Raw genomic sequence first — 23,817 nt, forward strand, 5'->3', positions numbered from 1 at the left:
TTTTTTTTTTTTTTAATTTATCTTTATACGGGTGGGTTTTAAAGGCTTTCATTTAATTATAATCCTGATAAACTACACTTAATTACATAAGTCTTAGCCAGTGCATAATGTTATGCTGCTTTAAATATAGACGTTATACATTATATGTTTATACAATTTATATGTTAAATAATTATATAAAACGGCATACTCAATGAAAGAACTCCTGGATGGGCCACCCTGATATACCAGAGCTTCCATCTGAGGCAAAGAATCAGGGGAATTTTCACTTAACTGATTTTCAGGACAGTTCCAACATCTTTGCATAAAGGCACTCACTTTAAGAGTAAAATTTCACTAAATCAGTTTATAGGAGTTGGATGAAGATATTATTTTCTTTCTTTGTTAATATCAATATATTTTTTGATTGATTTTAGAGAGAAAGGGGAAGAGAGAGAGAACATTGGTTTGTTGTTCCACTTGTTTATACATTTGTTGGTTGCTTCTTGTATGAGCCCTGACCAGGGATCGAAACAGAAACCTTGGTGTTAATATTAATGTTAATATAGTGTCAATATAGTGTCACATCATTCTGTCACATCGTTCAGTGGCAACGGAACAATTAAAGAAACATTTTTCTCTGAGGAAAATGTAATATTTAGATAGAAGAAAAGTGTGGAGAAAAAGCACAAAAATTAAAGACTATTTTAGAACACTCATGATCTCATTGCCTAAAGATAAATGATAATATAATTTTGGACTAGGTATTTTCTTCCAGAGTCAGAAACTGATAGATAAATAGACAGATGTGTGTATGACTGAATACAGAAAAATAATCCTACTACATTAGATATAGATATAGATACACAAATATAGCCTTCCTTGGAGTGGACAAGAATGATATTTAAAGCCAGAAAGAGCTTACTTTAACTCTCTACTTATTACCTATGAGACTTTGGCCACATCTGTGTCTTCATGGTAAACTGGAGATAATAATATTCCCCTTGTAAGACTCAGAATTAAATGAAATCAACAGTGTTTCTTAAAATATAACTCCTGATTAGTCACATCAACATCATTTGGAAACTTGTTATAAATGCAAACTTTCAGGTCCCACCCTCAACCTTCTGCAAAGCCCTGGATGTTTCCGTGCAAATTAGAGCTTGAGGACTACTGAAATGGGGGACTGTATAAAGATTGGGTACTCAGTAATGAGCTACCGTTAATACATTATGATATTTAATCCCACTTTGTCCTTTATCATCCCCCAATCGGGTTCAATTAAGTAGCATTCACTGAATCAAAAGTCAGTGCCAGGCAGTAAATGGGGGAATAGAGTTCCCCACAGGAAACACCAGCCTCTCTCCAAGTCACATGTCTTGATATCAACCCAGAAACCTCTTTTTCTTGGCCAGACTACTCCACAGATGAAAACTATTAAGGTTAAACCCTTGCCCCTAGCAATGCTACTTTTAGGAGACCTTTTGATTACTGGCAGCGAGCATCACAGCTCCTTCAGATGGTAAAAACAAATAGGCACCTTAGAGATCACCTAGTCTAAACCCATCCATTACACAGGGTAAAAACCTGAGGCCCATGGACAGGATGCTGCTGTCCATGAAGAGGTTTGCAAAGGCATCTGGTCCTGCATCTTTGTGCCTTGGAACTAATATTCTGACTCACTGTGGTGGTATTTTGATAGATGACACCAGGCCTTCTCCCTGCCCCCAGACTTGCTGATTGAAAGCAGCCAACTGCCCCTGCCAGTAATGAAAGTAACAGAGACATGCAACAGATTTATTTAATTTCAAACAGAATATGTCATATACTATGGTCTATCCAATATTGTTTACATACAGACAGATAAATATTCAGAGTGGTCCTATCTAAAAGTACAAGTCTGGATATAAGAGCACCAGGAAGGCCTCTACAGTGAATCTGATCCCCACCCCCCCGCAAATGAATAGTGACAAAGAGCTGCAACTAATAGCATTTCAAACAGTGCCTGAAATAAAGTAAGGATTCCATATGTGTTCATTTCTTATTTAAAATAATTTTGTGAATGAAGGGGAGCAGAGCTTGCCACTCAAAAATATGGTTTTGGGGGGATATCGATTATTTTAAGCTAGCTTTTTTTTTTTTTAAAATAGATCTTTATTGATTTCAGAGAGAGGAAAGGAGGGGGAGAGAGAGAGACAGAAGCGTCAATGATGAGAGAGTCATTGATCGAGCCCACAACCCGGGCATGTGCCCTGACCGGGAATCGAACCCCGATCGCCTGGATCCTAGGTTGATGCTCAACCGCTGAGCCACACCCAGCCGGGCTAAGCTAGCTATTTTTAAGAAATGAAAGACTCAGGATTATCCTTTGATCTTCCCTCTAACTGCCTAAAATAATTTAGAGAACCTGCTCCACAAAAGGGAGCAGAGTTTGCCACTCAAAAATATGGTTTTGGGAGGATATCGATTATTTTAAGCTAGCTATTTTTAAGAAATGAAAGACTCAGGAATATCCTTTGATCTTCCCTCTAACTGCCTAAAATAATTTAGAGAACCTGCTCCACGAAGAGCAATATCATCATAGATAACTGTATTTAACATGAACTAGTGTGATGGAGAGGAACCTAGCAAGGCCTGTTTGATCAAAGTCTTCTCTGTGTCCCATTGCTAAAGATGGCCCAGCAAACATGTGTTTACCAAACATGTGCTTTTCCATCTCTATGTGATTGCCTTTCTCCCTTTGAAGTTCCAAACCACCACTCTCCTTTTTCTCCTGAGCTCAGATGGCAAATAAGGCTCAATTGAGCCAGTGTTCTAATGAAACCCCTATATGTACATATGTAATTAAATTTGGTTATTTTTCTTCTGTTAATCGGTCTCGTGTCAACTTTATTATTAGACCAGCCAGAAGAACTAAGACAATGGGCAGGGGGAGGAAAAAAATGACAAAGGCAGAAATGTGCAGTGAAAAATAAAAAGGCCCATCATCCAACTAGGGAGAGCAGCATAGCAAACATTTGGGGAGAGGAAGAAGGGGTTCATACTCTATACCACTATACCTGGCCTTTCCCCATTTCTTTTATTTTTATTTATTTATTTTATTATTATTTTTAAAACATGTTTTTATTGATTTTTTTAGAGTGAAAGGAAGGGACACAGAGAGAGAGAAACATCGATGCGAGAGAGAAACAGCGATCAGTTGCCTCCCTCACACACACAACCTGGGGATGGAACCTGAAACCTGAGTATGTGCCCTGACCAGGAATCAAAGCGGGGAGCTTCTGGTGCATAGAATGATGCTCAACCAATTGAGCCACACTGGCCAGGACTCTTTTGTTATTTTTAAACCTCTTTAGAGGTTTAAACAAAAAAATAAAATTACACTGAACAAATAAATGTTTACTGGATGTTAATTACTTATGACCTATGAGTAATCACATTATTACTAACACACACTTGATGACTTATGGTCATGCGGCACTGACCAACTGAAAGGTAAAAGTTTTTGATCACAGCTCCTAAAGCTCACTGATCTCTCCAACAAATGTGGGCCCTACTGGGGCTCCTATTCTGGTCTTGACCAAGATCATTTATTCAGCTTGCCCACAGTGCTGCTTCTTGAAATTTGTAAACCTAGGGAATTGTTCCACACCCTCTGACTCTGTAACTCAGCATGAAGGCTTGGCACATCTCTAGACAGCACTCCTCTCACTGCTTGGTATTTAAGTCAGTGTTTCCACTGCATTGCAAGATCCTTGAAGGCAGGGCAAGGATGCATTCTTCTCAACTTTTTTGTCTCTCACAGTGCTTTCACAGAGTCTTGAAGAGACTCAAAATATCTTTTGACTTCACACTGAAAATTTTCAACCTTTTTTTCTTATCAAGTCTACCCAACTACAACTACAACAATAAAACTGCAACAAGATAGAGAAAAGTCAGTGGATGGTCATTATAAAAGCATAGAGAACAAATCAGGTTAAAGCACTATTAATATTATACCAAATGAATGATGGGCTGTGCTGTTATTAATAGCAATAACAGTAATATCTAACTGTGAGCAATTACCATACACTAAGTACTTCCCATCCACTCTTATTTGTCTTCAACTACGTGGCAGATGTGCTTATTATACCCCTTTACACATGAAGAAACTGAGGCTGAAGATTAAGTAATTTCTCAAAGTCACTAGCAAGAAATGGAGAAGCTAGGGCTCTAATTTTGCTCTGACTTTAAATCTTCCCATTTTTCTAGAATCAAGAAAATGTGAGTGCTCAGGAATGACAGGAGTATTTTCTTAGGGTCATTGTAGGTTCCTTCACTGCCTTCTAAATCATCAAGGAAAATCAAGTTTTATCTTCTAGACTTTACTTTAGGTATATTTTATTGTTTTCTGACTTTTTTGAAAATTGGTGGCCTGAGGAGAGTGAATTCAGTTTTAAACACAGCACCATTTGCATGTTTAGAGACTCTGTTATCTTTACACACTAGCATCTTACAGTTTTCCCTACCACACTATGGAGTTAACTAAAATATTTTTTCTCATGCATTTGAGATAAAAGGAGATTTACTGTACCAACCAGCCCCCTAACTGGTGCGGGGGCGGGGGGGGGGCTCTTTGGAAGCCTTAGCAGGGAATTTACAACTAAATTGTTTGGGCTGGGATACAAACCTATGATATTGTCTATTAAAGTGATAGGGGGAAGGGCATGTAATAGGAACAGGACCACAGTTGTTTAATGATGATTCACCTTACTAACTATAGATAAGAGGTTTTCTTACAGACCCTGGGAAACTGGAGGGTGTGCTGCAAGGAGAAAAGCAGGGCTGTAAAAAGATAAGCGACGCCTCTAAGCCTGAATGGGTCCATTACTCAGAAAAGTAAATACATTTTGAGAACAAACCTAGGACAGGGCACATTTTTTTTTTTTTAATGTTTTTATTGATTTCAGAGAGAGGAAGGGAGAGGGAGAGAGAGATAGAAACATCAAGGATGAGAGTCATTGATGGGCTGCCTTCTGCATGCCCCTTACTGGGGATCAAGCCAACAACCTGGGCATGTGCCCTGACTTGGAATGGAACCTCGACCTCCTGGTTCCTTGGTCAACGCTCAATCACTGATCCAAGCCAGCCAGGACATGCTTTGATTTGGTTGCTGTGCCTGGACTCTGACCCCCTCCAGGAGTTGGCCTCAGGAACGCTGACCATTCTCTGTTCCCAGGAACGGGCTGAGCTCAGTTTTAACATCATAGAAAATTAACTACCTTGTTATTGGACTTCAAGATCCTGGAAGGAGACACACAGAGCATGGGCCCTGTAGCCCTCATCCTGCCTGGCCCCCCCTTGTACACAGCTCCTGTTCCTTATGTCTATATAATCAGCCAGCTGGTAGGAGAGGTTAGAGCCGAATTTCCAGGAGGACGTGCTGCTCTCCCCATACTGCCAGGATTGCTGGAATAAACTCATACAGGATTAACCCGTCTCTGCTTAATTTGACTCAAGTAGTGACAGGCGGCCTCAGACCTGTTGTGTCCAGTATCAAAGACACCGTGTCCCCTTAGTGAAGGTCGTCCCCCAAATTAGGATGAAACTAAGAAAGGTCTTTTTGAGTGGAATCCACGTTCTGCCCAGAAAATACAGGGTGCAGAACAATTAGTTCACAGCTGACAAACTGCTTTCAAATGTAAACAACATGCCCAAATCAGGGCTGGAGTGACCAGAGTGCCCCCTTTATCAGAATGGCACAGTCGTGGAATAATTTTGCCCGGAGAGAATAGGCCTGGAGAACAAAGAAGAAGAGAGAAGGAACAAGCCAACCCCTCCCTTCCACGCCTTCTCCTTCCGATTTTGCCAATCTGATTTCACTCGTAGTGACTCATGCTGAAACAGAAAACACGAGAACTACACTCGGGTGTGCACACGTCAGTAAGGACCCAGTTCGTGCTCCAGCAACACTACAGCTGCCTTCCATTCCATTGCACCTAAGCTGGCATCTGAACAGCTGCAAAATTTCCCCCCCGAGCCCACAACGCTTTCCTAGGTTAAACACTCTCTCGGGTGTCTGAAAGGAGGCTGTGTTTGGCCTTCCCGGGAAGGCGCTGTGCCCCCGACAGGGTTTCCGCCGGTGCCCGCGGCCGCGGCCTCTCCTTCCGCACGCTGCCCCGGCTCTGCCGCACGGTGCCAGGGTGCCCGCCGCCGGCCGCGCAGCGCCACCCAGGAAGTGGAGGAGAAAACGCCCTCCCGCTTCCGACTCCGTCCGTTCCGCTCCGCCAACCGCAGAGCCGGCGCCGCGGCCGCTGTCACCGCTCGCCGCCCAGCTGGTCGGTTGCCGCCGCCGCCGCCTCCAGATTCCAGAGGCGAAGCCGGAGGCCGAGACCAGCCATGGACGTGAACATCGCCCCGCTCCGGGCCTGGGACGATTTCTTCCCGGGCTCCGACCGCTTCGCCCGGCCGGACTTCAGGGACATTTCCAAATGGAACAACCGCGTGGTGAGCAACCTGCTCTACTACCAGACCAACTACCTGGTGGTGGCTGCCATGATGATTTCCGTTGTGGGGTAAGTGGGCCCGGCGGGCAGCGGCGGGGCCGCGCGGGGGGCTGGGGCCGGCCCGGGAGCGAGGCCGCGCCGCCCGCCCGGGCGGAACAGTGCCTGCCCCGCTCCCTAGGGTCTTGCTGGGGTGACGTCCGAGGGCCCGGTCTTTTAAGAAGAGGGAGGGAAGCGGCGTGGCCCAGGCCGGGGGCTGGACCCGCGTGGGGCTCGGCCGCGGGTGCTCGGGGCCGCAGCGCCGCGGGGCCGGGCCGCCCCCCTTCCCGGAGCCGCCCTCGGTTCTCGGCGGGGCGGGCGGGCTGGTCGCCGCCCCTCCTCGCCTCAGCCGCAGGGCCGGGTCTGGCGCCTGCTCAAGCCTGAGCCTAAAATAGCCGGCGCCCCGCGCCTCCCGCGCGCCCGCAGCGCCCTGCGCCTCGCCCCCGCCCCCAGGTGCTGCTCGGGCGCTCGCGGGGCGGGCGCTGGGTCCTGCGCTCGGCCTCCTCCGGCCCCCGGGCTTGACCGGGACTCGCTCGCCCGCGGGGCTGCGGCTGACGCTGCGGGCGGGGGGCGGGGAGGGCGGCTCCCGGCGCGGGGCGCGGAGCTGGGCCGGGGCCGAGCCGCGGGGGCGCCGAGCCGAGGCCCGGGCACGGGGCCCTCGCGGCTGCTGGAGGGCCTGGCGCGCGGGCCCGGGGGCCACGCCGAGGTGCAGCCCGCTGGGGGCCCGCCCGCGCCCCTCCCGCCCCCCGGAGGCCGACTTCCTGGGACGCGGCGGCAGAAGTAGTAAAGCAAAGAAGTAGTAAATAGGACGTGTCTGTTTTCATCTCTTCTTCCTTTTTGTGAGGAGGCGAGGCGTTTGATCTGGTGATCTAATTATGGGGTTTTTTGTTTGTTTGTTTTAGATAACCTCGCAAACTTAGATATGGGGCCGGGCTTGACACGGACAAGCAGAGGTGTGTCCGTCCCCCCCCCCCCCCCCCCCCCCCCCCGAGACCAGCCCGCGCCCTGTGGTGCCCGGCCGGCGGGCGCCGCTTTGTGCACCAGCCAGGGGTCGGGTCGGTCCGCAGTGGGGTGAACGCGAGGCAGCCAGGGATGTTTCTCTCTCTCTCTGTAAAAATCCATAAACGTCCTCAGGTGAGGTTTAAAAAAATTTAAAGAACGACACCAAAAAGCAAAAACAAAACATTGCTCTTCAAAGAGACGTTCTGTGCAGACGAGACACGGGCTCTTCCTTCCCGACGTTTACTTTCCGCCTCGAATGGGAGACGTTGGCTGGCAGTGAAATTTTTGAGGGTAAAAGTGAAAAGTAGCCATGTTTATTTTTTATTATACTTATTTTTTAAAACTTAGAAAAGATGCAGGCCAGTAGTAAGCTGTTCTGAAAACTGTACAAAATGGGAGATTTCCTTTGTGGTCCAATAAAAACTTAGCGTATGACCTTAAACTGTTTTCTGTGTGTCTACAAACACACACAGCCTATAGTTTTCCCCACAAATTGCCCTTTTCTTTCCTTATAATCTAACAATAAAAAAGCAATTTACCTGCGTGCCCTCGTACACCCCAACGAGGTGAGATGTTCCTGTTCCTGCACTATTAAATTTGAGGCTCAGAGAGGCTAAGTGACTGCTCGAAGTCCCAGCCCCAAAGTTTCCCTTAACTACTCTGCCATCTTCCTGTGACTCATGAGGTTTAGAATGATAGTCTTACAGCTGGAAGAAACCTAATATCTTCAGGGTAAGGGAGCTAAGTTGATTCTAGAACATTTCTCCTTCTGCCCAGAGCTCCCCTTTTGATGGAGCCAGTAGCTGGGTGGGGTCAGGGCCGTGCTGGAGGCTGTTGCTCTGGATCCTCTTCTGGCCTCTGGTTCTCTTGGTATCTTGGCAGAGGTCTATGAAAATGGGGCCTGGTGCTTCCTGGGGAAGGGACTCTGTTCCTGCGAGTTCAAGGGTTGCATCCCCTGCTGGTGAGCAGCGGCCTCCAGGGCACTGCAGGAGGGCTCGGGCCTCGCTCGCTCGGAAGGCTCCTGTTGAACCCACTTGCATGACAGAGGGCCTGCCCTTGGATTTCGAAGGAAGGGCACAGGAGGACCAGGAGGGTACCATCTAGCTGCAAAAGCACGGGGAAGGGCTGCCGAGACCGAGATGGATACCATCTAGCTCCAAAAGCATGGGGAAGGGCTGCTGAGACCGAGATGGAGCTTCAAAGGCATGAGGGCCTGATCTGGCAGGGCCTGGTAACCATGTTTACAGGTTTGGTCTTCATCCTAAAAGCATGGTTTACCAGACATATGGCTTCCACTCAGGAGGCCTCCCGTGACTCTTAGGTCAACTCTGAGTAAGTCTCTTAGCTGGTAGCCCTCCTTGAAGACAGTTGCCATCCCTTCTGAGTCTTTAGGTGGATTAAGGCAGTGGTGAAGAGTTTAGGCACCAGAGACAGATTAAGTAAATTCTGAATCCCAACTCCTAGTCGGTAGCCATGGGACCCTGGGCAGGTCATTTGAACCACCCTGTGCCTCAGCATGCTCATTTGTGAAATGAGACTAATTGTAGTACCTGCCTCACAGGGATTCTGTGAGGATTATCCGAGTTAATATAAGCAAGTCTAGAACAGTTTCTGGCTCCGAGGTTCTGCTCCACGAATGTTACTTCTTAATTTTTATCATTGTGGGTGTTATCACAGAGATTGCTGAGAAATATAGACAGCACCTTTATCTCAGCAGCTCTGTCCATCCAAACCCCAGTGCCGGTCTGACTCACCTCCTCCTGCTTCTCCTACGAGACTCAACTTTGGTACCATTCTGTAAGGGAACATTCCCTCTCGTCCCTTACTCCTCTGTGAGTTGGGTCCCTCACCTGTGCCTGTATCTTTCCTGGTACTTACCCACAGGCTTTTAGTTGCCTCCACTCTCGGACTGTAGACTTCTTGAGGCCAGAGACTGTGGGTTTTGTTTGTGATTATTATTTTTGTCTTGTAATTACCTTTACTTTTATTCTCGGTATACCTGAGACCTACTATATAGCAGATGCTTAGTTGGTGAGTGCATGGAGTAAATAAATGAAAGTAAGGCCTCAACGTGATCACAGGGTCACTTTTAACCTACTTAACGGAACAGATTATTTTGAAGCGCATGGCGGCATGCCAGTATGTAACAACATGCCCCTGACTGACTCATTGCTGACAACACTTGCTACATATTGGTTAGGATTACTATAGTGTAAAAGTTCAATTTTTAAAAAGGTTATCATTCAGAGTAATTCATGCTGCCCTTCTAGTCTTTTGATGAAATACTCTCCAGCAAGGTTTCTCAGTCTCAGTGCTATTGAGATTTGGCTCCTGTAGTTTTCTGTTGTGGGGCTGTCCTTTGTCTCGTAGGGTGCTGAGCAGTATCCCTGCTCTCTACTCACTGAATGTCGGTAGCACCCTCCCCTTAAGTTGTGACAATCAGATCTGTCTCCAGATATTGCCAAATGTCCCCTGGGGAACAAACTCCCCCCTGATTGAGAACCTCTACTGTACTGCCAAGAAAATCATGATGATTCTTCAACATCATTACTAAAGGCAAGTTGCTTTATAGTAAGTTACAAAAGAGTTCTTGGCAATTACATTGGAAAGCAGTTTGACTTTAGCTCCTGATTTAAGAATGGAGTGGGTTTTATTTTTAGTTTGTACAGGATTTTGGCATTTGCTTTTGTTAGCTTTCTGTTTAAAAATTCACTTGCTGCACGGTCGGGCGTGGCTCAGCAGTTGAGTGTCGACCTAAGATCCAGGTGATTAGGATTCAATTCCCTGGCAGGGCATATGCCCGGGTTGTGGGCTCGATCCCTAGTCGGGAGCGTGCAGGAGGCAGCTGATCAATGACTCTCATCATTGATGTTTCTCTCTCTCCCTCTCCTTTCCTCTCTCTGACATCAATAAAGATATATTTAAAAAAAAAAAAATTCACTTGCTCTTGACTTCTGTTATAAAATAGGAATTAAATGACTTAATTAAAATAAAGCTCATCAAGTCCTCGCAGATGACAACGGAAATGTTAGGTGTTGTTGTAGTAGATCCTAGGTTACAGGCATAGTGAAAATTCTCACAACTTGTTTATTCTCTTAGGTAGAAGTATTAGATGGATACATTCTAGTGGTTTAGTCATAATTGCAACTTGTGTTTCTTATAAAACATTGCTTCCCTTGAAGACTTGAGTTTCCTTTTGAGATTCAGGTATCACTTCAGAAGAGATTGAATGACTTAAAGGAATGACATGAATCACAAGCTGGGGAATGTGTATTTTGCTGAAGATGACTTTGCGTTCTTTAAATCCAGAGAGGAAAGGTGCCTAAGATGGCAGAGGACATGACTTACCTTCTCCATCCTTGTCATGAGACAACTCTGTACTAGGTATTCTTTTTACCTCATCTACAGCCATAGAAGTCTGTGCCTCTATTTTTAAACTGAAAAGCAAAGGCAACATCTAGCAGCACTTGCAACTGAAGTACTAAGCATGTGATACATTCTAGTGTGGACAGGAATTTCTGCGTGCTTAATAGAACGCCAGAAGCTTCCAGCTGGAGAAACCTACCAGGGAACAGCATCTTTCACTCTGGGAGCTTATTAAAACGTAGAGTCTCAGGCCCCAAGACCTATTGGGTCAAAATCTGCATTCTAACAGGACTCTCAGATGACTCACAGGCACATGAAAATTTAAGAAGTATAAGTTGGTCTGGTCCAAAAGAAACACTGAGAATATTTAAATAACTATACCTATATGCCCAGGTGTCACCTTCAGAGATTCCAAATACATAGTCCTTGGCTAGGTCCAGGCATCCTTAGTTTTATCTTAACTCCCCAAATTATTCTGATACACACCCCCAAGTTGAAGTTGAGAGGTACTGATCCCATCCCACTCCCCATCTTCACAAATATAAATGCCTGAGATCATGTGGCTAATTGGAACCAAAGCTGCTATTAGCAGCTTCTTTTATTGATATAAAGTGAAATACTTTTCCCATTTAATCATATTGCAAATATTCTAAAGCTCTTAGTTAACCAATTTCTCCTGAACAGTTAGTTGATTCTTACAACATCTATATTATTTGCAAGTCTTATTTTAAAAAATGTTTTTATTGATTTTTAGAGAGGACGGGAGAGGGAGAGAGAAACTTTGACCATTTGCCTCCTGCATGCCTCCTACTGGGGATCCAGCCTACAGCCTGGGCATGTGCCCCCACCGGGAATCAAACCTGCATCCTCTTGGGGCATAGGACCACGCTCAACCAGTTGAGCCACCCGGCCGGGGGCTATGGGTAAATCTTGTTCTCAACAATTCCTCCTGCTAGCAGAACCGTATTTTCTGGCGTGGCATCAGAAGCACCGACCACACACAGACTTTTGGACACATTGACGCCTCCACTGCATCTCCAGTCAGAAAGGCACATTAGTGCTCAGTTGTGTACATCCACGCTGTCCCTTTAAGAAAGCACAATATAGCTGCTAAATGAAAAAGCCCATTATTCTCGTAGAAAGTATCTCATCACCTTGTGACCTGTTACCAGAGGGTGGAAACTAGAGTTACCCCTTTATGCTTTCAGTTGTTTCAGGTGCAGAAGACTTCATGGAAGGCTGGTTGTTCTGTTTGAAAAGAGCAATGCTGTAATTTTTTCCAAATGCATGTAGTCCCATTCAGTGATCTAGGACCTAAGCACCTGGCAGTAGAAATGCTTCGGTTACTTGTACCTTTTAACGCCACAAGAATGAAAAACCAAGCTTCCAGTTGGTAGTGGAAGAAAACAGTGAGAGAACCCTGGGGTGCCCTGGGTTGGAAGGTATTAAAACATTTGCATATGAAACATTTGCAGTCTATTCATGCTAAAACCTAGTGGAAATGTTTTTGAAGATTAATCAGCTTCCACACCAATTCTAGGACATCACTCTTGTGCTGCTTTGTTCTTACTCCACAAAGTGTACGAAGCACTTACCCACTGCGCAGATACGCTGCCAGGAGGTGCGGTGGCGAGTGAGGCTGGTGGTTCCTTCCCGCACTGTGTTTAGAGTCTAGAGGAGCCGAGGGGCAATGCTGAACTAATCTCTGTACAAGTACAGGTACAGCAGGCATTCAGAGCACACACCTACCGAAGCACACGTTGCTTTCGGTCTGACTTACTTTATCTCCCCTATATGTTATGATTCTAAATTCACAAAGTCAGGTGTTTAGGGTGGGCAAGGCATTTAGGGTGTGGACCGGGGAAAGGGTTATTAACTTTTACCCATCCTTTCCCTTCCACTCAGTTCAGGAAATACTTACTGAGCACTTACTTTGTGCCAGACCTGGTAAGCCCTGAGGATGCTGGCAGGAATACAAGTCCACCCAGCCCTCCAAAGCCTCCCAGAACTCCTCTCTTGCTGCTCTCCCAGACCCCTGGGTCTGCTCCAGAGGCAGAGCCCTGACAGGCCCGCTCACCTTCCCCGGTGGATTACCTGTTCCTTCTGATCACAGATTTTTAAGGAGTCTATACACAATACAATTTTGACCTCAAATAATTTGCAAAATTTATCATCTAATAAGGATTATCTTTCGTTAAATCATCTGTCACTATTTATGCAACCTTGTTCTTGACCTCTCCACACACCTTTTTTTAATGTTCCCTGCCACTGTCGGCAGGTCTGGTAATTTCTATTCCCTTTACTTCCATAAGAATTTACAGTGGTTCTGGGAAAGTGCAAAATAAGCAAGCATGTGTTGGATTTCTTAGAGGGCAAAAGCTCTCACTTATTAGAGGCTGAGAGCTCTGTACAGGAAATCCAGTTCTAAAAGATAAACTAGACTATCTTAACACCAAGTTGAGCAGCACTATTGGGAATTTCTGAGTATTCCTCTTTTGGACAAATGAATTCTACCCTTTAGCACTCAACCTCAGAATATTTACCCATAACATTGCCCCGTCTCTTGCTGTGAGTGTGGCGTCTGGGTTCAGGGAACACCCTCATGCCCCCATCCTGAACGGCACCTGCGGGCGCCCCTCCCTTCTGCAGGCATCGACACCGGTGTAAGATTTCCCTGCCCTCCACGCAAGAAGCATACGCCTGGACCCACCTGGAAGCTCATCTGGAGTGGAAACCTGGGGCTCTGATTCTCCTGATCCTACCACTAATCTGCTTCTGTCCTCAGGGCAGCTTCCCCACGTCTCAGAGGAACGAAAGGGAAAGCAGAAATTGTGTTAGTGGGCGTTAAAGAGACCGGAAGCTGCTTAAAGAAGGGAATTGAAGTGTCACTAGGCTCTTAGCATTTGGCCAACCCCAGGCTTCTCTCCACTTCTGTGTGAGAACTAATTTATTTAATTTAATTTGTTCTACTAAAATCCCATACCTAGGTTTCGGTTTCAATCCCCTGTCCGGGCTCGTACATGAGGAGGCAGCGGATCGATATTTCTCTCTCACATGGAGTTTCTGTCTCTCTGTCTCTTTCTCTCCTTCCTCTTCCCCTTTCTCTAAAAAAATTAATGAGCATATCCTTGGGTGAGGATTGAAAAAAAATATACATCTGCCTGAGCCCCACTTCTTAAAAAAGAAAGAAACCAACCTTACCACAGAGGACTGTTCGGTTACCTGAGGTATCGGAGAGCAGGCCTGCAGGGGGCATGGAGCGCCCTCTGCCCCAGCCTGCATTAGTGACAAAACTTAGGCACCTCACTGATCAGACTGTGATAAATATTGCTGACATTTGCTTGGGAGTTTACATGATTTTTCTTAATTTTGCTTTTTTATTTGTTTCTTTCATCACTGCTCTGTGAAGGCACAAAGACGGGGACTATTTCTCCAGTAATATTTAGTGTCCAATGAGAATAATAGTGATTTCTCCAAGATAAATCCCACATCAATTAATTTGTGGCCTTAGAAAGTTGCTGGGCTTATTTAAATAACATGAAAATATGCTAGATTCTTAGCTTTTTCTTTCTTTCAACCAATATTTGTTGAATACTTGTTCTGTGCTAGGTGCTAGGGAGAAAATGTCAGTCCCTGTCCTCATGGAGCTTCGTCTATAGTGGGAGACAGTCATCCAATGCTCATTCAGATAGATGTAAAACTGCCAGGGTCAGTACTGTGAACAGGAGCATATGGCACTCTGACCTGGTCAGGGACTGAGAAAAAGCCGACCAAGCTGAGATGTGAAGGGGTAGGAGGGACGCAGGTAGAGAACAGCTTGTGCACGGCCTGGGATGGCTCCAGGCAGGGGGAGTTCTAGAGACGGTCCGAAGCCCCAGCGGGTGGAGTGCGGAAGCAGGAGGAGGTCTGCGAGAGGGGTGCAGAGCCGCTGCTGGCCCTGGGGCTCCTTCCTATGTGAACAGTACCCCAACGTGTTGCTAGCCAATGCAGCCTAAGCCATACTGTGGGCTTGGCCAGTAAAGTGTGGCCTGCACGCCAGGCCCCTCTTCCTGCCCCAGCCAAGGCCTCTTGTCCAGGTACAAACTCCTCAACTGTGTCAGAGGCCTTGGCCACGGCCACGGCCATGTAGGCAGTCAGCGCCAGCTCTGCAGGGCTGGCAGATGGGTAAACAGCCCCGTGTTTATTCTGGAAGCAGTGAGAAGCAAGAAAATGGAGGGGTGGGTTCATATTTGCCATGATCCTCTGGCTGCCGAGGAACTGAAAAAGCATGAGCAGTTTAGAGAAGTTTGCTGTGAGTAAATTGTTCCCCCTTTCTGGGTGAGTCAGGTTGCCCAGGAACCGAACTGCAAAAATAGCCTTTTGGGTTAGGACATTGTGATTCAGTGTAAAACCTGCTTCTACTGCTCAGGAAAAATGTCTCTGCTTTGGCTCTGACGTGGCAGCTGGCAAGAAGTGGCCATGCGCCCTTGAGCTGATCGGAGATCCTCCAAGTCAGTCAACTTTTGTTGCCAACTCTGCAGCTGGTGGCCTTGGGACAAATTTATTAATTTGTCTGTTCCTTAGCTGGCTTTTATGTAGAATGAGGTGCGTTTTCAAGGTCCCCCGGCTCTCAAATGCTGCGATTGGCCAAGATTTTTTTCCCTTTAGCAGCTGTGCTGGAACTGTGGCTACAGTCAGCGGAATCACGCTGTGGGCTTAAGGCTGCCACACCTGCTAATGCCGCCTTCCTTCAGAGGGAAACGAGAACGTTGGGGACCTCCCAGAATGATCCTGAGCTGCTTTGCCCAACTAGGCGGATGGGGTTTCTTAGAGTGGTGGGGCTGCAGGAGAGATTTCTGAGGCTGGCTAGTGGTTAACAATACAGAGTGACTTATATCGTGAGTTGCTGTCGCAGTTACATCAACTGGCACCTTTTCTCTCCCCTGGATCTCTTTGAATACATTTTTTCATTTTTCTCGGCCTCAGCTTATTCATCTGTGTAATGGGACCAAACTGATTCCTCTTTGAAGACTGTTGCAGGCTCCTGTGGTGGGGTTCTAAACCTTTTACAGCCATCAGTTATTCCGCTAGAATTTTTAACTATTACATTTATTTATTTATTTGCTCTTAAATGGGTGAAATGGGATATATATGTCTGTAGGTATATGTTTTTATTTTTATCTCACAATAGAAAAACATGCTTAATGTTTTCTTTATTTTTTGATTTAAGTATAATTAGTATACAATACTATATTGCTTATATTAGTTTCAGGTATACAGTATAGTGATTTGACATTTTTATACCTTACAGTGTGATCACCCCACTAATTCTAGTGATCACCTGTCACCCTGTAAGCTTGTAACAATATTTTTTAATACATTCCCTTTCCCCTTTTCACCCATCCCCTCCTTCTGGTAACCATTGCTTTGGTCTCTGTTTCTGTGAGTCTGATTTTAATTTGTTTTTGACTTGTGAAACTAGGTTCTATTCCCACCAAGGACAGAAAATCCATGTTCTCTTTCTCCCTCTCTGCTGTTCTCTCCTTCTCTCTCCCTCTCCCCCTGTGGCTGGTGTGTGCATTTATTTGCTCAGAGTGCAGGTAGGTGCCAGGGCACTGGTGTGGTATGCATTTCACCATTTCTTAGGATGGAACTGCCTGTAATCCGAATGAAGAAGGAAATCATTTCTGCTCTGAGTAACTTTGTTCATTTTTTCCAGCTTAGAAGCATGGTTACTTTCTAATTATAGATTGTGGCTGGGCATGTTGTAAACTCAAACCAGTTCTATCTCTTTGCTCTGTTCTTTTCCCTTGGACATGAGCAACAGGAACAGGTGGAGAGCAAATCTGGAATTGCTTGAGTCAGACCTGGATTTTTCATTGTTCTTTGTCCTTGGCTTTATTTAGACATTCAGCCCAGATATCTACGTTACTTGTCCAGAGGAAAATAGAAAAGGCTTGGCATGCATTTTATGACATACTCACTTCATGAATTATTATTTTAATAGGTATTCTAGAAAGAACTGAGTAGGAGATCTTTGACACTTTGCTGCCAACCAGTTGTCTCTGATTTACAATTTATGCAAAGAACCTCCTGAAACTTGAACCCTCCACTGTAGTTCTTTGTATTAATGTTGGGCTTTTCTTTTCTTTATAGCTCAGAAATATTTGGTGAGTTATATATAGGTCAACGTCAACACTATGTAAAAGGGTTTGTTTCTTCCAGGTACCTTTTCTCACTTTCCATTTGTTCATTTTTAAATATCGACTTTTTAATATTCAAGTAATACTTGGCTATTGAGAAAAACATGAAAATAGAAATAAGCAAATGGAAATAAACTACCCATGATCCTACTACCCAGTAGAACTACTGTAGTCTTTAGTGTAATTTCTCTCAGATTCCTTTTGGTGTTGGGAATGAGATTTATTAATCTGCAAGTCTTTGGGCCTCTCCCCACCACCTGCTAAGGAGGATTTTGTTTTTGCCCTAAGTCTTCCCTTCCTAAGGCCTATAGGGAGATTTTTGCTTTTCTCAAACCATTTACTGGGTTAAATCAGGAGGTAGGGTAAAACCCACATAAAATTTAAAAAAGAAAAAGGTACAGAGAGACTAACTAGACCCAGATAATAAAGAACTGGGGAGGAGGGCACGCAGACTAGCACAGGGGTGGATGCTGGGCAGGCTTGGGGCAGGGATCAGGGTTAGGGGAGGAGCAGCTTCACTGGTCAGGTGAGTGGAAACTGTTAACCCTAAAGATGGGCTGTTGTATGGGCTGTGCGCACTTGGGCGTGCAGCTGGGGAACAGCTGCTTTTATATTTTTTTTAATCCTCACCCGAGGATATTTTTTCCATTTCTTTTTAGAGAGAATGGAAAAGGGGAGAGAGAGGGAGAGAGACAGACAGACATTGATGTGAGAGACACAGCGATTGGTCACCTCCCACACAAGCCCCGACCAGACCGGGGATGGAGCCTGCAACCGCGTATGTACCCTTGACCGGAATCCAGCCCAGGACCCCCAGTTCACAGACCGATCTCTAACCTCTGAGCCAAGCCAGCTAAGGCTATATTTTCTTTTTATATGTTCATATTATTTCTGATCACAAAATAGTATACTAATTGCAAAAATTTCTACTTCTGAGTCATATAACAGATAAATCTACCTGAGAGAATGTGTTTCGGTTGATTTTACCCACCCAATATATTATTAATGTCTTCCATGTTGTTAATTATACTTCAACTTTTAAAAAATTGCTGTATATACCATCTAGTAAATTCTTGGCCCTATAGGTTATTTCTAAAAGTTTTAAATCATAAATACCACTCATGTGGATATTGTTACAACTCAATCTTTGCATTTTTATTTATTTCCTTAGATTCTATTCTAGGGAGGGGATTTATTGCCTTGAAGGGTATAAATCTTTGCAAGAGTTTTGAATGAAATGAGCAATTTATTATTGTAGAGTTTAATTTTAAATTATGTACTAGTACTCTTACTACTGTTTAATTCTATGCCTTCTAATAGAAAATTTTAACTTCAAAGCATTTTGACATTGATTATATTCCTGATTTTACCCATTAATATATGCAATACTTTCACTCCTATTTGAAACTATTTGAAATAGCTTTTGTGTTTTAAGAGGTAGAATCAGAGCTAAAATTTAAAGGGATTTTTAAAAAAGATTCTTGGTTATCCTACATATGAATTCCAGCATGAGTATGAATCCTTCCTCTGGCTGCTTCAGAGGTAGTAAGCTGTTGGCCTCACCTCCCATTGTCCTGCCCTCCCGGGTCCCTCACAGTCCCTCAAGGTGACATTCAGAGCATGATGAAAACACGCTGACCCTCTGTCCTTCCCAAGTAAAATGCTTGTTAGCCTCTCATGAGGGTGAAATGTTGGTAATTTGTGGACTAGCCGACAACAACTGTCTTGTTAAGGGTTTTTATACACAGTGGGTTGGGGTGGAGGTGAGGGTACAGTGCCCAGGCATTTTTGCTTGTGAAATGCTTGGTCTAAATTTCTTTTCCATAATGTGTTCCCCCATTATCAATAGTAGTATAACCTTTGACTCCTGTAGCAGTGAGTCTGCAAGCTCTGTATTTGGAAATCCCAGTTGATAACCCACCTCCCAATGATGCTCTGAGCCTTGTTAAAGAATATAATGGACTCTCTGTGCCAAGCATCATAAACTCAGATGCCATCCTGGCTAGGCTGGTTATGTAAGAGAGTGATGCAGGCAGTTATTAGGAAAGCAGTGAGTAGTGTCAGCTCACTGGGGGCCTCTGTCATAGATGCCATAGGTAGTGGTGGAGATGGGGCATAATGGAGATGATTTGTTCTATCTGAACAGGAAGGCAGCATCAGTGCTTGTGATGTGGGAAAATAGGCCTAGTGTTGTTAGATTTTCTTGTTTCTGGGAGAAGCAAGAAATACCAAGTTTTATGGATTCTTTAAACCCCTTGGGATTTGAGTAAAAGTTTTTTAAAACACTGTACATTTCAAACACAAATTTGACTGTAGACTAGATCTGGCCTATGGAGGCCATTAAGTGACCTCTGTGTTCCGTTCGCCTATCATGGCCATTTCTATGAGGATGTAAGTAAGCCCTTAGGGCTCAGAAAATGCAATATAATGTGCACCAGAGCCCAGGATGAATGAAGCTAAACACAGCCCCTCCAAACAATGGGGTCACCTAGATTTGACAAGTCTTTAAAATTGTGGGCCTCTAATGAGATGAACTGACAAGCTTGGTGGGTGTCAAACTGCCTAGGCGTGAGTCTTTGCTCCATTTTCTTGCCTCTGCACCTCTTTCTTCTTCTGAGAAATGAATGAGTGGTATCTGCTTTATCAGGTTCTAAGGATTAGATGAGGCAATTTGGATAAAATGCTTAGTAAATACACTTGTTTTGACTCCTCCCTTCCTCATCTTCCTCTTCCTACTGCTGCTACTATTTTTTTTAAAACTTACCTTTATTGTTGAAAATGTTACAAATGTCCCTCTTTTTCCCTGTTGACCCCCTCCACCCTGCACCCCTTCCCCCAGGCCTTCACCACGCTATTGTCTGTGTCCATGGGTTATGCATATAAAAATATAAGTTCTTTGGTTAATCTCTCCCCTCCCACCTCCCATCCCTGCTTTCCCTCTGAGATGTGTCAGTCTGATCCATGCTTCTATGTGACTGAATCTGTTCTGTTCATCAGATTATTATGTTCTTTAGATTGCACATATAAGTGAGATCATGTGATACTTGTCTTTCTCTGCCTGGCTTATTTCACTTAGCATAATACTCTCCAGGTCCATCCGTTCTGTTGACCCAGCCTCCTTCTTTTCCTCCTGTTCCAGGTTCCTGAGCCCCTTCAACATGATCCTTGGTGGAATCGTGGTGGTGCTGGTGTTCACGGGATTTGTGTGGGCAGCCCACAATAAAGACATACTCCGCCGGATGAAGAAGCAGTACCCCACAACCTTCGTCATGGTGGTCATGGTGGCCAGCTACTTCCTCATATCCATGTTCGGTGGGGTCATGGTCTTCGTGTTTGGCATCACTTTTCCTTTGTTGTGTAAGTGAACCTGAACTGACTTTTCTTACATCATAAAAAATGTAGGAGCCATTGTTCAGTGGGAATTACATAACCTGTTTCTCGTGTGTTGGCGCGTCTGCAAATTATCAGAATTTTCTGAAATAGCAGATCAAGGCCTGTAGTACATTAATTCTACAAATATGTATTGGGTACCTGCTCAATGCCAGACATTCTTCTGGGGACAGAGCAGTAATCAAAAGAAATACAACTCCCCAGTCACAGGACAGGACAGGACAGGACAAAGGGCCTGGATGCACTGGGTTCCAGGTGTGTCTGAGAGTGGATCTGCGCCCAGTCTTTACCTGCGAGTCACATGGTCCTGACTCAGGAATGAATGCATTTCATTTGAAAGTAAACTACTTACTCTCTACTACTCAGATCATTTTGGGGGTCAAATTTTTATAAGTCTATAGAAAAAATTGGTACAGAATATAGATACCAAGTCCTTCGATTCAGATGAGAACTAGATATGTTGTTAAGTTTTACATGCTTTTTTTTTTAACTGAAATTCCAAACACATGAAGCCTGAAACAGAGAATAGATAAAATTTAAGTCTCATCAGCAGAAACCTGATTAAATGTCTAGTATATTAAGTGACAGGAACATCCCTTTAACTTTTAATAGCATTTCACATGTGCATTGTTCCATTAAGTAAAATCAGTTGATGTTGTGTTAGATTAAGCCCAGAATATTTATAGTTGAATCCCACACAGAATTGGACAAAATATTTGAATAAGTAAATTCAGACTTTTTGAAATATCCTTCAAGTTTTCCTTATGTGCTAGAGGCTTAGTTAGTATTTCAGTGACTCTGCTTACACTCACAGCTTGTTAACTTTAGTACCTTTTCACCTCAGAGCCAGTGTAACGAAAGGGATCATAGGTAGGGAGTCAAGGGTCTCGATTTCTATTTCTAGACTAGCCTGCTGGAAACCATCCATATGATTTGGACCAGGTCTACTATATGGGCTGCAATTCACGCATCTATAAACTACAGAAAATTTGACAAGATCAGTGATCCCCAAACTTTGATGATTGTGAGAATCACCCTGGACGCATTTATAAAATATTTCCTACCCATATTTCTTGGAGAGTGGAAGGGAGAGAGAAAGAGAGAGACAGAAACATCAATGATGAGAGGCATTGATCGGCTGACTCCTGCACACCCCCAACTGGGGATCACGCCCGCAACCCAGGCATGTGCCCTGACTGGGAATTGAACTGCCATCTGCTAGATTCTAGGTCGATGCTCAACTGCTGAGCCATGCCCCACTGAGCTTTCTTGGAGATCTTCATTCTATGGGTTGACAGTGGTCCCCATAGAACCTGTACTTTAGAAATTGCCTCATATGTTTTTAGTGGCCACTCTAGCATGGGAGCCTCCAGATAGAATGCACATTAGTGTCTCTCAAAACGCATGTCCAAGATTACCTGTATCAGCATCATCCAGAGAGAATGTGAAATTTTACATTCTGGGATCCCACCCCAGTCTTAACAGTCTGAATTTTGGGAGGTGGAGACTGGGAATTGGTCTGTTTCGCAGGCTACTGAGGTGATTTGTATGTACCTGGAAGTTTGAGCATCACTGCTGTGGATCACGTAGGTGCCTGTTTAAAATAGATTCTGGGCCCCTTCCTAATTTAAGGTTCTGGTCTAGGAGAGGGGCCAGGAAATCTGTTTTTTTGGTAAACAAACTTGGGCAATTCTCAGTGATGAAGCAAATTTGGGGAACATGAGGATACATTAAATCTGGAAAACTGTCACCCCGGCCGGTGTGGCTGAGGTAGTTGACCACCATCCTGGGCTCTGAAAGGTGCTGGTTCGACTCCCAGTCAGGGCACATGCCTGGGTTGAGGGCTTGATCCTTGTTAGGGGCGTGTAGGAGGCAGCTGATTCATGTTATGCTCTCATATCAATGTTCTTCTCTTCTCCCTTCCTCTCTAAAAAGCAATAAATTATTTTTTAAAAATCTATTAAACTGTTAGTTTTTATCTAAAAATCTATATCCAACACTTTGGAAAGCTGCCTGTTGGGTGGACTTCACCATGTGCTCCCTGGTAATCCCGGAGCTGAGCATGGGGCCCTTTCTGGAAACCTGTGTAGGTGGGTTTTCTGTGGTTGGAACGTGTTGACTGCTTGAATGTTGGCCTTTTGGTAGTGGCTGGAAGGTGGTGGAACCCTGTGGGTGGGATGAGTGGCTGCCAGGCCCACATCCTTCCTGCGGGAGAGAACCCTTTTCTTCATACAGAACGGTTCACGTGTGATTGCCGAAGAGCCTGCTTGAGTAAGGCTGTAGGCAGTCTGCGCAGCCCTGCGAGGGTTTGGACAGGTTAGGGAAGCAGGTGCACTCCGCCAATGGAGGCTGGCTGGGGAGGGGAGGGGAAGGAAAGGGAGGGTGAACTGGGTGGGAGGCAGGTTGATAACCAAGTCTCACCTCTCCACAGTGATGTTCATCCACGCCTCGCTCAGGCTGAGGAACCTCAAGAACAAGCTGGAGAACAAAATGGAGGGAATCGGTCTGAAGAGGACACCCATGGGCATTGTCCTGGATGCCCTGGAGCAGCAAGAAGAAAACCTTGGCAAACTCACTGACTATATCAGTAAAGTGAAAGAGTAGACCCACTGACCTGGGAAGAGCGCTGCAGCAGAAAGCGAGTGGCAGCCTGCATCGCCCAGACCCACATTCTGTTTGTGTTTTTGAAATCGGAGGGACATGCCACCCAGCAGTTGATGGCCGGTGCATGTGTAGGCCAAACTGTTAACACCTCTGATGTTACAGGGACAGGGCCTCAGGGACTGAAAGAAACCCCCTCCTACTATGTCTGAACCTTCAGCCCTGTTTATGAAACCTGATAGGAAATGGAGCACACTTATGTCCTTAGGGGAATAAAAGAAAATATAAGAATCATGGATTGTACAGCAACAGTACTGTTACCTTGTGGGGAAAAAGTGATTGTCGTGCCACAGCAACAAGGAAATGGAGAGACTCTTCGAGTAGATGCCATACGTTAGCCTGTTTAATCCCCTGGCATCCTCTAAATATATTCCCCAGGATTATATGTGGGCTATAGATTAGTTTAGTTTTTACTGTTCTTTAAAATGAAAGATGATCTCTATCACTTTGCCTCCTGTTTGACATGCAGAGGAAACTGGATAAACCAGTTGTTTATATTTTGTTTACAAATATAAAGATAGCTGTTTAGGGGAATATTTTGTCAGATTTTTGTAATTTTTGAAATGCTAGTCATATGTTTTTACTAGCAGGTGTTTGCTGCAAACTGAATGTCATCTTCCTCGGGAGCTTACCGCTGTGTACCCTGTATTATTCTTTAGAGTCTTCTTTAAAAAAATAATAAAACAAGTTATGTTTATATTGCACATTTTTTGTTG

General features: G+C 44.8%; 1 protein-coding gene across 1 annotated transcript; it reads left to right on the forward strand.

Moving 5' to 3' along the window:
* Positions 1-6,159: 6,159 nt before the first annotated feature.
* ARL6IP5 (ARF like GTPase 6 interacting protein 5) lies at positions 6,160-23,805 on the forward strand. The gene is made up of 3 exons (XM_087825109.1): positions 6,160-6,533; positions 20,190-20,407; positions 22,872-23,805. The coding sequence occupies exons 1-3, from the start codon at positions 6,358-6,360 to the stop codon at positions 23,042-23,044; spliced, it is 567 nt and encodes a 188-aa protein (XP_087681235.1). The 5' UTR covers positions 6,160-6,357; the 3' UTR covers positions 23,045-23,805.
* Positions 23,806-23,817: the final 12 nt, after the last annotated feature.

Source organism: Miniopterus natalensis, chromosome 15 (assembly GCF_054644295.1).
Source record: "Miniopterus natalensis isolate mMinNat1 chromosome 15, mMinNat1.hap1, whole genome shotgun sequence".
NCBI lineage: Eukaryota > Metazoa > Chordata > Mammalia > Chiroptera > Miniopteridae > Miniopterus > Miniopterus natalensis.